At 42.9% G+C, this 11,227-nt stretch overlaps 3 protein-coding genes across 3 annotated transcripts; all 3 read left to right on the top strand.

Moving 5' to 3' along the window:
* Positions 1-3,078: 3,078 nt before the first annotated feature.
* LOC6558245 (neurotrophin 1) lies at positions 3,079-4,655 on the top strand. Its single transcript, XM_001983223.2, has 2 exons — positions 3,079-3,595; positions 3,664-4,655. The coding sequence occupies exons 1-2, from the start codon at positions 3,122-3,124 to the stop codon at positions 4,564-4,566; spliced, it is 1,377 nt and encodes a 458-aa protein (XP_001983259.1). The 5' UTR covers positions 3,079-3,121; the 3' UTR covers positions 4,567-4,655.
* Positions 4,656-4,791: 136 nt separating this feature from the next.
* LOC6557957 (neurotrophin 1) lies at positions 4,792-7,498 on the top strand. The gene is made up of 4 exons (XM_032743289.1): positions 4,792-4,952; positions 5,012-5,158; positions 6,274-6,907; positions 7,008-7,498. Exons 1-4 carry the CDS (start codon positions 4,831-4,833, stop codon positions 7,425-7,427), a joined length of 1,323 nt encoding a protein of 440 aa, XP_032599180.1. The 5' UTR covers positions 4,792-4,830; the 3' UTR covers positions 7,428-7,498.
* Positions 7,499-9,083: 1,585 nt separating this feature from the next.
* On the top strand, positions 9,084-10,638 carry LOC6557905 (ATP-dependent RNA helicase ddx46). Its single transcript, XM_032742911.1, has 2 exons — positions 9,084-9,426; positions 9,463-10,638. The coding sequence occupies exons 1-2, from the start codon at positions 9,088-9,090 to the stop codon at positions 10,576-10,578; spliced, it is 1,455 nt and encodes a 484-aa protein (XP_032598802.1). The 5' UTR covers positions 9,084-9,087; the 3' UTR covers positions 10,579-10,638.
* Positions 10,639-11,227: the final 589 nt, after the last annotated feature.

The raw sequence follows: 11,227 nt of genomic DNA, 5'->3' as shown, positions 1-11,227 counted from the left end.
AAATCGAAAATGGAATCTTTAAATATGTGAAATGGAAACAACTTTCTAAAAGAAACACACAAAAACTCAAAAACAAACAACAACAAACAAAAGTCTCTGACGACGTATCAAAAAATTTGAATTCTTCTTTTTATTCTTCATTCTTCCAAGAAAATTGTGTCAACTTGTTAAGCTCTCTATGTGAGTGTGTGTGTTGTGTACGTGTTATATTTGTTGTTGCGTTTATTTTTTTTGTTTACACTGCTGTGCATAAGTGGTGTCAAGTTCGTTGCCCAAGTCTTTCGTTTAGGGCCGACAAATTGAATTCCAATTGTTTGGAATTTTTGCCGTTAGCACGCAAAAACAATAATTTAATGATGATTTTGATGGAAACGGACAGATAGAGAGACAGACAGATAGACAGACTGACAATCAGTTCGATCTTGTAAAGTTGTCTAGGTCGTTTTGCGGGTTCTGCGCTTACTAGGTTAGTCGGTTAGTTGTTGTTGTTGTTGTTATTATTGCGATATTGTGTCTGCTTAGAGGATTCTGTTCGACAAGCGACTTTCTTAGTTGCTGCTGTTTCTCTCATTGCAACGCTTTAATTTGCTTGAAGTGTTTATGTTCTTTTTCGACTGGCCTCATTGCAAAGTTTTTCAGCGCAACGCACGCGAATTATAAGTTAATTAATGTTACCGAAGAATGTTAGAGTGCAGTGAAATTGCATTCAAATACAGCATCTCAAACCGAAATTCATCTCTCCATGTTATGTTTTAGCTGTATGCACTTTTACTTAAACGTGGGCGCCTGTTTGCATTTGTTCGCGCCTGGGAACCAAACATAGTCATGTGGGAGCCATGTATAGGCTTTGATTGGTTTAATTTGATTTATTGCAACATGATGGCGCTTTCAAAACTTATGCCCATGCATGCACATATGCAAAAGGCGCCTGCTGCATCGAATACCAGAAGCGCTTAGGTCGGCCTTTCTTTCTCTGTGGCGCAGGTGTGCAAAATAAATTAAATAAATGGCAGCATCTTCACGACCTGAAGCCAAGTCCCGAGCTGTAAGCGATGCGCACAAATCTCAGCTAGTTGCTGGCAGCTTTGCCTGCTTGCCTATCTGCTTTCAGCATTTTATTTACGAGTATATATATTTTTTCTTTTTTCTGTTAAGTCTTTGCTTCGTTACTATAAATGTCGCCTTGCTGCCTTTTCTAAACTGTCAACCAGTCGATAGATAATAGATAAAGCCAAACCGGCGGCTCGTTTTCACTTTTCAACTGATGCTGCTGCTGATGCTGCTGCTGATGCTGCTGCTGCTGCACCAAAGGTCAACTTCTTCAGTTGCATTTGCAGCTGCAGTCTACCTCTCGGGCCATCCTCCACGTCTTCTGGGTGTAGCCATCATTTGATTTTGTAAGCCATTCCATGACATTGGCATTCACAAGTCGCTGTTGCACTTTCCATTGCAATTGTTTGCATTCCGTGGGTGCCGCATGCTCATTTGCATTGTCAGACGACATCGCCACCTACCCAAAAAAATTCAAAATAAATACTACGAAATCGAAGTAGATAAGTTCCAGTCGAGTGTACGAGCGTGTCTAGCTTAATAATCAGGAAATCAGCTCGGTTTTTTAACCTCGAGAATGCAGTATTCAATGTGTTTACACTGTGCAAAAAAGCTAAATCTACGATTTGTAGTCTGCAACTCTTGAAACTCGCTCATTAAAAATGGGTAAAAGGGTATAATTAAGTTGTGCAAAAGCCTGTGACAGGCGCAAGAAAGCATGCCCGAGCCCATGAAGTATATATATAAAGTATATAAATATACATTCTTGATCACCATAAAACAACAGTCGACTTACTCATATACATGTACATCTGTCTGTCAATGTGAAAGACTTTTAGAGATAGAGGCTGATGTGGAATATAGATTATCTAGATATATAGATACAGTTTACCATTTTATATATAAAGAGGCTATGACATATTATTTATTATTATTATAGTGTAAACATTTAGTTAAGGTCGGCTAGGTAGTTCTTTTATAGTTCTTGTTTTACTCAGAGAACCATTATAAAATATTTATTTTTGTTAGTTAATCAGTCGATTACCATCTTCACAGTCAGTGTCGAATTAAGCGTAATTGTCCGACAGCCGGAGGTGTTAAAGTATATCACATATTCGTGGCTTAATCCAAAATCTTTACCGTTCAACAAGGGTATATTTTCTTTTGTTCTGCATTCTTGTTATAATTACTGTGCCAAGTTTAATTAATAAGGCTTTAAGCCTGACTAGTACCAATAGGTACTAATATAGGGCTATATCGCCTTTGTTTCTTTATAAGTGTCATAATTTTCTATTGTTAGTGTTATAATTAGTTCTGAGCGTAACTTAACAAGAAAATTATAGTTCTAGTTAACAATTGTTATGCTCCCATACACAAGGTATTTTTCAATGGCGGGATCAAAGCTTGCACTGGCTATCTGCGTTATGAGTGAAAAACGACAGCAGCAGCAACAACGACACTTATGAGTTGTTTGGTGCTTCACGCCTTGTTGAGCGGGCGAAGATGACGTTGGCCACAATGTGGCGATGTCTATGGGTATGACCATCTCCATGGCAATGGCGATTACCTGGAGCCGTGGTAGTGACTGCTGTTGTTGCTGCTGTTGCTGCTGTAATAGCCACTAGCATGACTTGATTATGATTATATGGCTATGACTTTGCCACTGACACCGAATGTGGTGGTGTTTTTGGCATGACGGTGGCTTAGTGGTGCTTACATATTTATTACGATTGTTAATGCACATGCTAATGGCTTTTTGTTTTTTTTTTTTACTTTCGGTGGAAAGGCAGAAGCAACCAAAACCAAGTCGAATGAAAGCAAAAGTTTGTTGCCTAAGTCTTTCGTTTAGAATGAGCAGTGGTTGCTTGAAAGCGTGCGACAACAAATTGTTTTGTTTTGCGTGTGTTTTTTCGGTTACAGCTGTTGCTTTCGAGTGTTTATTTTTGTATGATTATTTTTATTTCTGGCAATTTTAATTGCGTCTTAATAACTGCAATCTGACCGCCCATTTTCCCATCAACTTTCGTTTCAGCGTCAACAGAAAACAAAAAACCAAAAACAATAAACGAAAATGAAAGCGGGCCGCGCTTTTGGCTGCCTCTTTTGGGCGTTGCTCTATTGTGTGCTTTATTTGGATTTGGTCAACGCCAGCAGCGAGGATGAGCTAATGGATTTCGATTTTGCCGAAGCTGCTGTCAAAGACGGCGACTCAACAGCTTCGCTAGAGGACTGGCTGCTGGATGATGACCAACAGCAGCAGCAGCAGTCGCAGCAGGCGGAAAAGAAACTCGAGGACAATATGCTTGATTTTAGTGTGGATCTGGATGAGCCGGAGCCGGAGAAGCAGCTGCCCCAATTTGATTGGCGTGAACGGGTGCTGCGCACTGCCTTGGCCAAGGCCTTAACGGATCGGGCACAGCGCCAGAAATTTGCCGAAGTGATGCCCATTTTGCGTGTTCTATCCTCACAGCAGCGGTTGGCACTCTCCGCCCTCATCTCGGCCCAAATGAATGCCAAGCAGGGGCATGAGCTACGACTGGAGCAGGTAATTCAATTGAATACACTTCCCTTATCACTCTTATCAAATATATAAATATATGTTACTCTTGCCAGGTTCGCATGATGTTTGGCAATGATCGCAAGCTGCTGCTACCCGTTGTCTACGATCTGGCCAACCTGGTCAAGAGTTCAGCACGCAAATACATCAAACTGGGCAGCGAGATGGCAGCGGCTGCCTTGCGCCGCAAAGATGAGCTAACCGTCGAAGAATCGGAGCAGGATGATAGCGTGGGCACCATTGATGTGAGTGGACAGGCTGAGGATGGTCTGGAGGACTTTTTCGATGAGATGCAAGCGGAGGTGCTCGATCCACAGATGATCAATGAGGCACTGCAACAGGCGGACAATCCACCGCCCACCGCCAGTTTCAACTCCAGTGCGACTTCGAGTCGTGTGCGTCGCTCTGCCAATGAATTTGTGCACAAGTTGACACGCTCGGCGCCCATTTCGGTGTCGGAGCAGCAGTTGTTGGGTGGTGCAGCTGGACGCACCATCAAACTGAATACGACTGCCTTTCAGCAGCCCAGCGTTGCAGGCACACAGCAGCCAAGCACCGCCAGCAGCACTAGCACCACTACAACCACCCTGATAGTAACGCCAACTCCATCTTATGAGGAAGTTGAGAATCTGGCTTTTGCTGGTCTAAATGGCACCGAGTTGCCTTTGGGTGCCATTGATCGACAATATCAGGTGGGTGGTGACAACAGCAGCGCTGAGGAACCACTGCCCAATCCCGAGGAACTCATCGCCGGTCCGCGTTATCGCCTCAACAACCACAAGCGTCCGAGTCAAAAGTTGCCTGCCATTAAGCGCAAACGGGTGCAGAGTCCATCGTATGGCCGGGGACGACCCAAAACATCGGCCAGCTCTCACAATCCGGTGGTGCTGCCCACGCACAAGAAATGCGAAAGATTTACGAACAATATGTGCATACGCACCGACGACTATCCGCTGTAAGATCCACTTCGTTAGCTTGTTGGTTTCCCGGTTCCCGTTTATCCTTCCACAACTTCTTTAAACTAGTTTAGTTTAGTTTTAGTCACGAATTTTAGCTAAAAATAAAAATGTAATTTATTTATTTACGGTTCACCTGCTCCTATTTAATTGCACACTCACATATTTATACACTTGGTGGTTTCGGTGGTTCATACACACAAACACACACACACACACACATTGCATACAGTTAAACCCACTCTTCACTTTCACAGCGAACAGATCATGGGCAGCATTCGCCGGCACAAGAATGCGATGAGTGCTCTTCTCGCCGAGTTCTACGACAAGCCCAACAACAATCTTGAGTTTGGTGATGAGTTCGACGATTATGTGACCAACAAAAAGCGGTGAGTGAAAGATTGAAAGATTAAACCAAACCAAAACTATTTAATACCCCTTTTCTTAGGCGTGAGGATGAGGGCAGCGCCGGTGGCATGTGCCAGAGTGTTGTGCGTTATGCCCGCCCCCAAAAAGCCAAAGCCGCCTCGGGTGAATGGAAGTTCATTGTGAATACGGGACAGCACACACAAACTCTGCGCCTCGAGAAATGCAGGTGAGCCACATTTATGGGTTAGAAATGTAGTTTTATTCATTGCTTCATTGTGTTCAAATTTTGTCACACACTTGTTGTGTCTTCAAAAAGAAAGAGTTTATCAATTCATGAACTTACGTAAGGAAATTACACTATTTAGCTCACTGGCTTGTTAGTTACGCTATCACCCATCATCATCATCATCATCATCATCATCAACAGCGGCAGCAGCAGAAGCATCGCTATTAAAATTAGTTTCGTTTCATAGTTTCATTTAAACTAAATCAGTTTGTTAACGCTTTGGGGCTTTCTTTTTGTGTTTTTTATTGCATCAAAGCCATATATTAACCGAAAAAATCAGAAGAACGGATGAGCCCAATATTTTTGGCGCCATTACTTTGTGTATATTAAAATTTCCACACTTATTTGAAAGACGCCTTCGGTGGAAACTTATATAAATATTCTACCATAGATAATCTCATTTAAGCATGGAACCCAATTTCCGTTTGACATAAATATGTCAAAACTAATCAGATTTTTTAATGATAGCACACTTTGAAACTGTGAAAAAAATCTCACAAATCCTAACCCAAAAAATTAACTATGCATCTGGGTATAAACTTTCCACAGCCATAACTTTGTCAAAAGTTGGTCTGTAGAATAATCCTGCATTTACAGATGAATGAATGTTTCTGCTTTGAAATTTTTGTTTCCAATTGTAGCCAAAAAATTTGCATTTGGACATGGGTCTAAATTTTCCATAGCCATAACTTTGTCAACGCCTAATTGATTTTTAAAAGCAAGGGCGTTTTAATCATGGGTTGGCCTCTAGATTATGTCCACATTTAAATTTTAAATTGTGATTATTAGTCGAAACTAGTTTGAAAATTCTGCTGCTTTAATTTTTTATCAGTTAAGTTATTTTTACTAATAATACTCGATTTATTCACAAGCCATCTGCATATCATACAACAATAATATAAGCTGCAAGCTAGCACTAGTTATATAATGTCAAATGATTCTTATTCTAACAATTATTTCATTGCTCGATATTATTGAGATACTCCAATTCATTCTTAATTATAATTCTAAGCTGCTTTTCAAAATTCTAATGATTTCTCTAATTTGATTTGTAGTAATCCTGGGGATAGCTGTTCGTATCTGGCGCAGACTTATCGCTCGCACTGTTCGCAGGTGTACAACTATCATCGACTGTTGAGTTGGGACAAGGTGCGTGGATTGCATGTGGATATATTTAAGGTGCCCACCTGCTGCTCGTGCCAGGTGGATGGCTATCGCCAGCAGTTCCCACCACTCTCCACCATACAGGCCAAGGATTATACGCCGATAAACAATTATAAGCTCGATAATGGCTATAGCACCATCAATGAGGAGGATCTCGACTATAACGATGAGAGCGATGAGGATGATCTGGGCTTGAGTTATTCACCATACAATCATCATCGCGATACGAATGAGTTGAGTTATTTGGCCAGCAAAAAGGTGCGCTCCAAGCTGCCACTGCCCTCCAGTGTGGGTCCCTATTTGAGTCCACCCGATGATGACAATCACTTTGGCAGCTATAAGCCCGCTCACAAGAGCAGCAGCAGTTCCAGCTCCATTTCCAGTTCCAGCTCCCCTTCCAGTTCTAGTTCGAAAAATTATTATCAACATTTGAGCCGCCGGCGGCCGCAGCAACACAATGAGCCACGTGTCGATGTGGATCTGAGTCTGGATTTGGCTGGCAGCGAGACGCAGTCGGAACAAGAGGTAAACGTATTTGGGCAGCAACTGCTGGCTGGGGAACAGCCGCAGCAGCGGGTGCCGATCAAGCGCAAGCGTATTTATAGCTCCACACCCACCCACACAGCCACCACCACCACTGGAGGAACAGCACGCTTACCCATACAGCACGTATCCCACAAACCACAGACCACAGCAGCTGCAGCAGTCCCCAGTAGTGGTAGCCTACCAGCCCGAACAGGAGCTGCAGCAGCAGCAGCAAGTGGTGGTGCCACCTATGCCCATGAAGCAGCCGGGTCTGTTGCATCCGGCGCAACTGCACCATCTGACGCTGCCTTCCACCCGGGTCAGCGGATCAGTCACTATGCCAACGGCGAGAAGCCGCGACCTCGCTTCTATGCGCCCCTCCCGACGACGCCCGCTGCTCCAGTCACGATCCCAGCTGGCGCAGCGACGCCATTATTATCACCATCCAGCAGCAGCAGTACCACCACAGTCCAGCAGAAGCAATCGACGCCACAGTTTTCACAGCCAGCATCACATCTAAATTCCATCTACAGCAATAGTAATCATCATAACAATGGCAGTCGTCGCATCAACTACAGCTATCATCCTATCATTGATTTCTTTGAGCAGCGCGCCAACAGCCGGGTGGATCAGCACCAGCAGGAGTTTGTGGTGGGTGCCACACAGCGGGTGGAGCAACGTTATCCATCTACGACGGCGTCCAAGGGCAACTTTCAGCAAACGTTTCCAACGGCCAACGAGCGCCGAATGGGCTTTGGTGCTGGTGGTGGCGGTGGTGTTGCCAGTGGTGCTGTACGTTATGGCTATGTCAATGATAATGCTTGGCAGCCGCTGGTTGTGGATCACTAAACAATAATATTTGCAAAAGTCGCATGCTTTCACCTCACCTTTCTCTCATTCCTTTCTCTCACTTGGAGCCTTTTCTAACAATTGCTTGCAGCAGTTTTTTAATTGTATTAACTATGGTTTAGTCTGTAGTCCTAAATTTGTCTAGTTATTTGCAACTGTATGACGTAATAATGCCTAATCTTACCTAAACTTAATGTTTAACAAAAAGCAATACATTTAATTATTTATTTATTTATTTGTAGCGTGTAGCAAAGAAAAAAAATACAAAAAAAATACAAAGTGTGAGAAGCGGTTTAGAAATAAAATACAAATAATTTATAAAAATTAAAGAAACAAAATTAATTTATTTATATTTCTGACTTTTTAGCAGAGATTTTACCTAATTGAATCTTACCTTGTTTTTCTAATATTTCTAAAAATTTAAATGCGTCTCTTATTTAACGTTTATTTTGCTGTGTTCCATTTCCAAGCGTTTCGCTTGTTGGCGTTCCGTAGCTGTCAGCATTTGCAAGACACCGCTTAGGCGGGCATTTTCAAATTCTTGCCACTCATTTGAAATGTTGCTCGTGATTTACAATTCAAATGCATGATGATAGTGATTTATAATTTTGTGTTGTTTGGGCTTTCTCCGCAGCAACCCAAATTGGCAAACAAAACAAAGTTCAAGTTTGGGGTCAGCCTGCTGCCTACTAATGAGATATGAACTTCAAATAAACACACATTTTTCTATAAATTAATTTCAAACGTGTTTTGTGGCTGCAGTCATTGTTGATATGTGCCAAAACACAAGAGACGTTTGCATATGCAAAGTGGGTTTCTAAATCGAAAACGCGGCTAGAGAAAAGGGGTCACAGAGAGGACGACGACGGCGGCGTCTTTGACCGGTTATAACATTGAATGTTGGCTGCATTTGTTGTGTGACTTTGCAACGTCATCTGGAGTTGCATTTTGGCCAGTTTCGCTTTCATTGAAGACAACGATGACGACGACGACGACGACGACGATGAAAACGAAGTCTTTGAAAAAGACACTTCGTCATGGCTGCTGCTGCTGTTGGTGGTAGAGAGAAAGAAATGGCAGCCCAATCAAATGCCGGGAAGGGGAGGGACGGCGACCATAAACTGGAAAAGTTGTGCAAAAACACTAAGAAAATTTTATAAAGGCGCAATGATATCAACATTGGCAACGCAGTTGTTCATCAGCCGTCGACGTCGTTGTCCGAAATTGCCTAGCCTTCAGAAAACTGCACAAAACTCCACAAAAACCGCAGCGCGAAAGTGAAAAGCAATTGAGTTTAATTTTTATTGGCCTTGAAAGTGAGAGTAAATGGAATGGCGCCACAAGTTAGCTGCCTATTTCGACTGTTATTCCTGCTGCAACTGAGCCTAACTCTAAGCCTAAGAATTGACACTGCGCAGGAGTCAAGAAGCAATGTCAGCTTGCCAATTTATCGCGTCTCGCGTCCTGAACTCAAACAGCCCGTAAAACGTGTCCCGCAACATTTGCAGGATATACGACCCGGTTTCGTGGATGATGATGCTGGCGATGTCATCCGCATCATTGAGCCACCCCCGCACTTTCAGCAGCTCAAGCGCTTGAGGCAGAGGCAGCCACAACAGCCCTCAACAGCCGTTGTTTGGGAGCAGCCACGCAAGCTGAGCACAAATCGTGCAACACCTACAGCACCAGCTCAGCAGCGACCCAAGCTAAATCTGAAGCCAGTCAATGCAGATTTGTTGACGCAGGAGACACAGAACCATTTGCAGTTCCCCATGGAAATACTTGCCTCGGTGCGTAAAACGGAGCGTTTGTTGCAACGTCAGCGACAGCAGCAGCCACCAGTCGTCAGACAGCGCCACATACAGCGCCAGACACATACGCTGATTGGCCAGAAATCGCTGGAGCAGCAACGCTATCAGCGGGAACAGCAGCAACGGCTGCGTGCAACAATCAGCCAGGAGCACAAGCGGAGCAAGCGGGTGAAGCGGCAGACTGATGACTACAATATGGCACAGGGCTTAAAGCTGGTGGCGCATATAGATGAGTTGCTGCAGAATGCCACACGTTATCTGCCCGATGAGCTGGAAAAGCATGAAACAACAACAACAACGCCGGTAACAACAACAACTACGACAACGACAACACTTAAATCCAACTCAAGCAACTATGACAAAAATCGGCAACGTCGCCAGCGGCTGTTTAAGCTGCAGGGCGCACTTAAAAAAACGACAGCGAGGCGAGGGCGCAACTTCCGCCATGAGGCAACCACAACAACAATGACAACGGCAGCAGCACCAGCTGCAACAACAACGACAGCAACAACATCTGCCGAATCAACTTCCACATTAAGATTGACTTCCGCAACTCCGTTGGCCAGTCGGCTGGTTAACTCACGCAAATCCGCAAATAAACGCAATCATCTGCAGCAGTTGCCCTCATCCCGCAGCGATGATTCCGTGCTCTATGCGGATGTAATGTTGAATATATATAATTTGTGGCAGGAGCACGATGTTGCCACCGCACAGTTCGTTGCCCCGCCGCATAATAATAGCGACTATCGTGAATTGGATGTGTATCTCAAAGAGTTGGATGCCATTGCCAAAAAGTTGCCCAGTGTCTCGCCCATAACCTCATTGACAGGTGAGCGGGAGCTGTTGCCGGCCACGCCCACAACAACGATCAATTGGTATCTGATCAATAAGGAGGGCATGATCTATGAGACGCATCTAAATAGCGATACGAAGCCAATGTCTGCTTTGTTTCATCTCTTTCCAGATATGCCCCAGACAAATGAACCCATAACCACGATAGATCTGGAGTAGACAAAACTGTTACAACTTTTATTTATTTATTATTTATTATTTAGTTTCTCGTTTCTAGTTTCTCGCACAAAATAAATCACAAATTTATGATAATGTTTTTGATTATTTGCATTTGATCAGAGCAACAGACAAAATAACCTAGCAAAAATTACTCACTTATTATTATTATCAACATTTTCATCTAATCAAATAATTTTTCTATATACATATATTTTAAAAAAATGTCAAAATAACTAATTGGTGCTTTGTTTATGATTGCCATTTACACTTTGCTCTGATAAACATAAAAGAAAGCAACCTTGAATCAATAATATTGAAGATGGGCAAGAATCTCAAAACAAGACCGTTTATTTTTAAGAATGAACCACAAGAATGTATAAATATTTTATGTTCAAACGTGCCAACTTAATTTATAGATTCTTGCTTTAAATTAAAACTAGAATGAGCATTTGTCTTAGGCATGCCGAACAATATATGCCCTTAGAGACCGGACTTAAATTGCCATCTTCTAAATTTCACTATGAATTCTGAAAGCCGACTGCTTGTTCCTATGGGATTCTTTTGATAATCTTCTTAGGAGTAAACAAATAAGTATAATAGCTGAGTTTGGTTGGGATAACTTGGTAAACCAAAAAGCTTCTCATTCAGG

Source organism: Drosophila grimshawi, unplaced genomic scaffold (assembly GCF_018153295.1).
Source record: "Drosophila grimshawi isolate 15287-2541.00 unplaced genomic scaffold, ASM1815329v1 contig_44, whole genome shotgun sequence".
NCBI classification, from domain to species: domain Eukaryota; kingdom Metazoa; phylum Arthropoda; class Insecta; order Diptera; family Drosophilidae; genus Drosophila; species Drosophila grimshawi.
The sequence above is the reverse complement of the archived record's forward strand: the minus strand, read 5'-3'. Positions and strand labels throughout refer to the sequence as shown.

What these genes read in the sequence shown, in the direction of transcription:
- LOC6557957 (XM_032743289.1), top strand. Translation starts at nt 4,831, where the DNA reads ATGGGCAGCATTCGCCGGCACAAGAATGCGATGAGTGCTCTTCTCGCC. An exon ending in CTGCGCCTCGAGAAATGCAG is followed by an intron (nt 5,159 to 6,273) that starts GTGAGCCACATT and finishes TTTGATTTGTAG; the next exon opens with TAATCCTGGGGATAGCTGTT. An exon ending in AGACGCAGTCGGAACAAGAG is followed by an intron (nt 6,908 to 7,007) that starts GTAAACGTATTT and finishes CCACCCACACAG; the next exon opens with CCACCACCACCACTGGAGGA.
- LOC6557905 (XM_032742911.1), top strand. Translation starts at nt 9,088, where the DNA reads ATGGCGCCACAAGTTAGCTGCCTATTTCGACTGTTATTCCTGCTGCAA. An exon ending in GCAAGCTGAGCACAAATCGT is followed by an intron (nt 9,427 to 9,462) that starts GCAACACCTACA and finishes CAGCGACCCAAG; the next exon opens with CTAAATCTGAAGCCAGTCAA.
- LOC6558245 (XM_001983223.2), top strand. Translation starts at nt 3,122, where the DNA reads ATGAAAGCGGGCCGCGCTTTTGGCTGCCTCTTTTGGGCGTTGCTCTAT. An exon ending in ATGAGCTACGACTGGAGCAG is followed by an intron (nt 3,596 to 3,663) that starts GTAATTCAATTG and finishes TACTCTTGCCAG; the next exon opens with GTTCGCATGATGTTTGGCAA.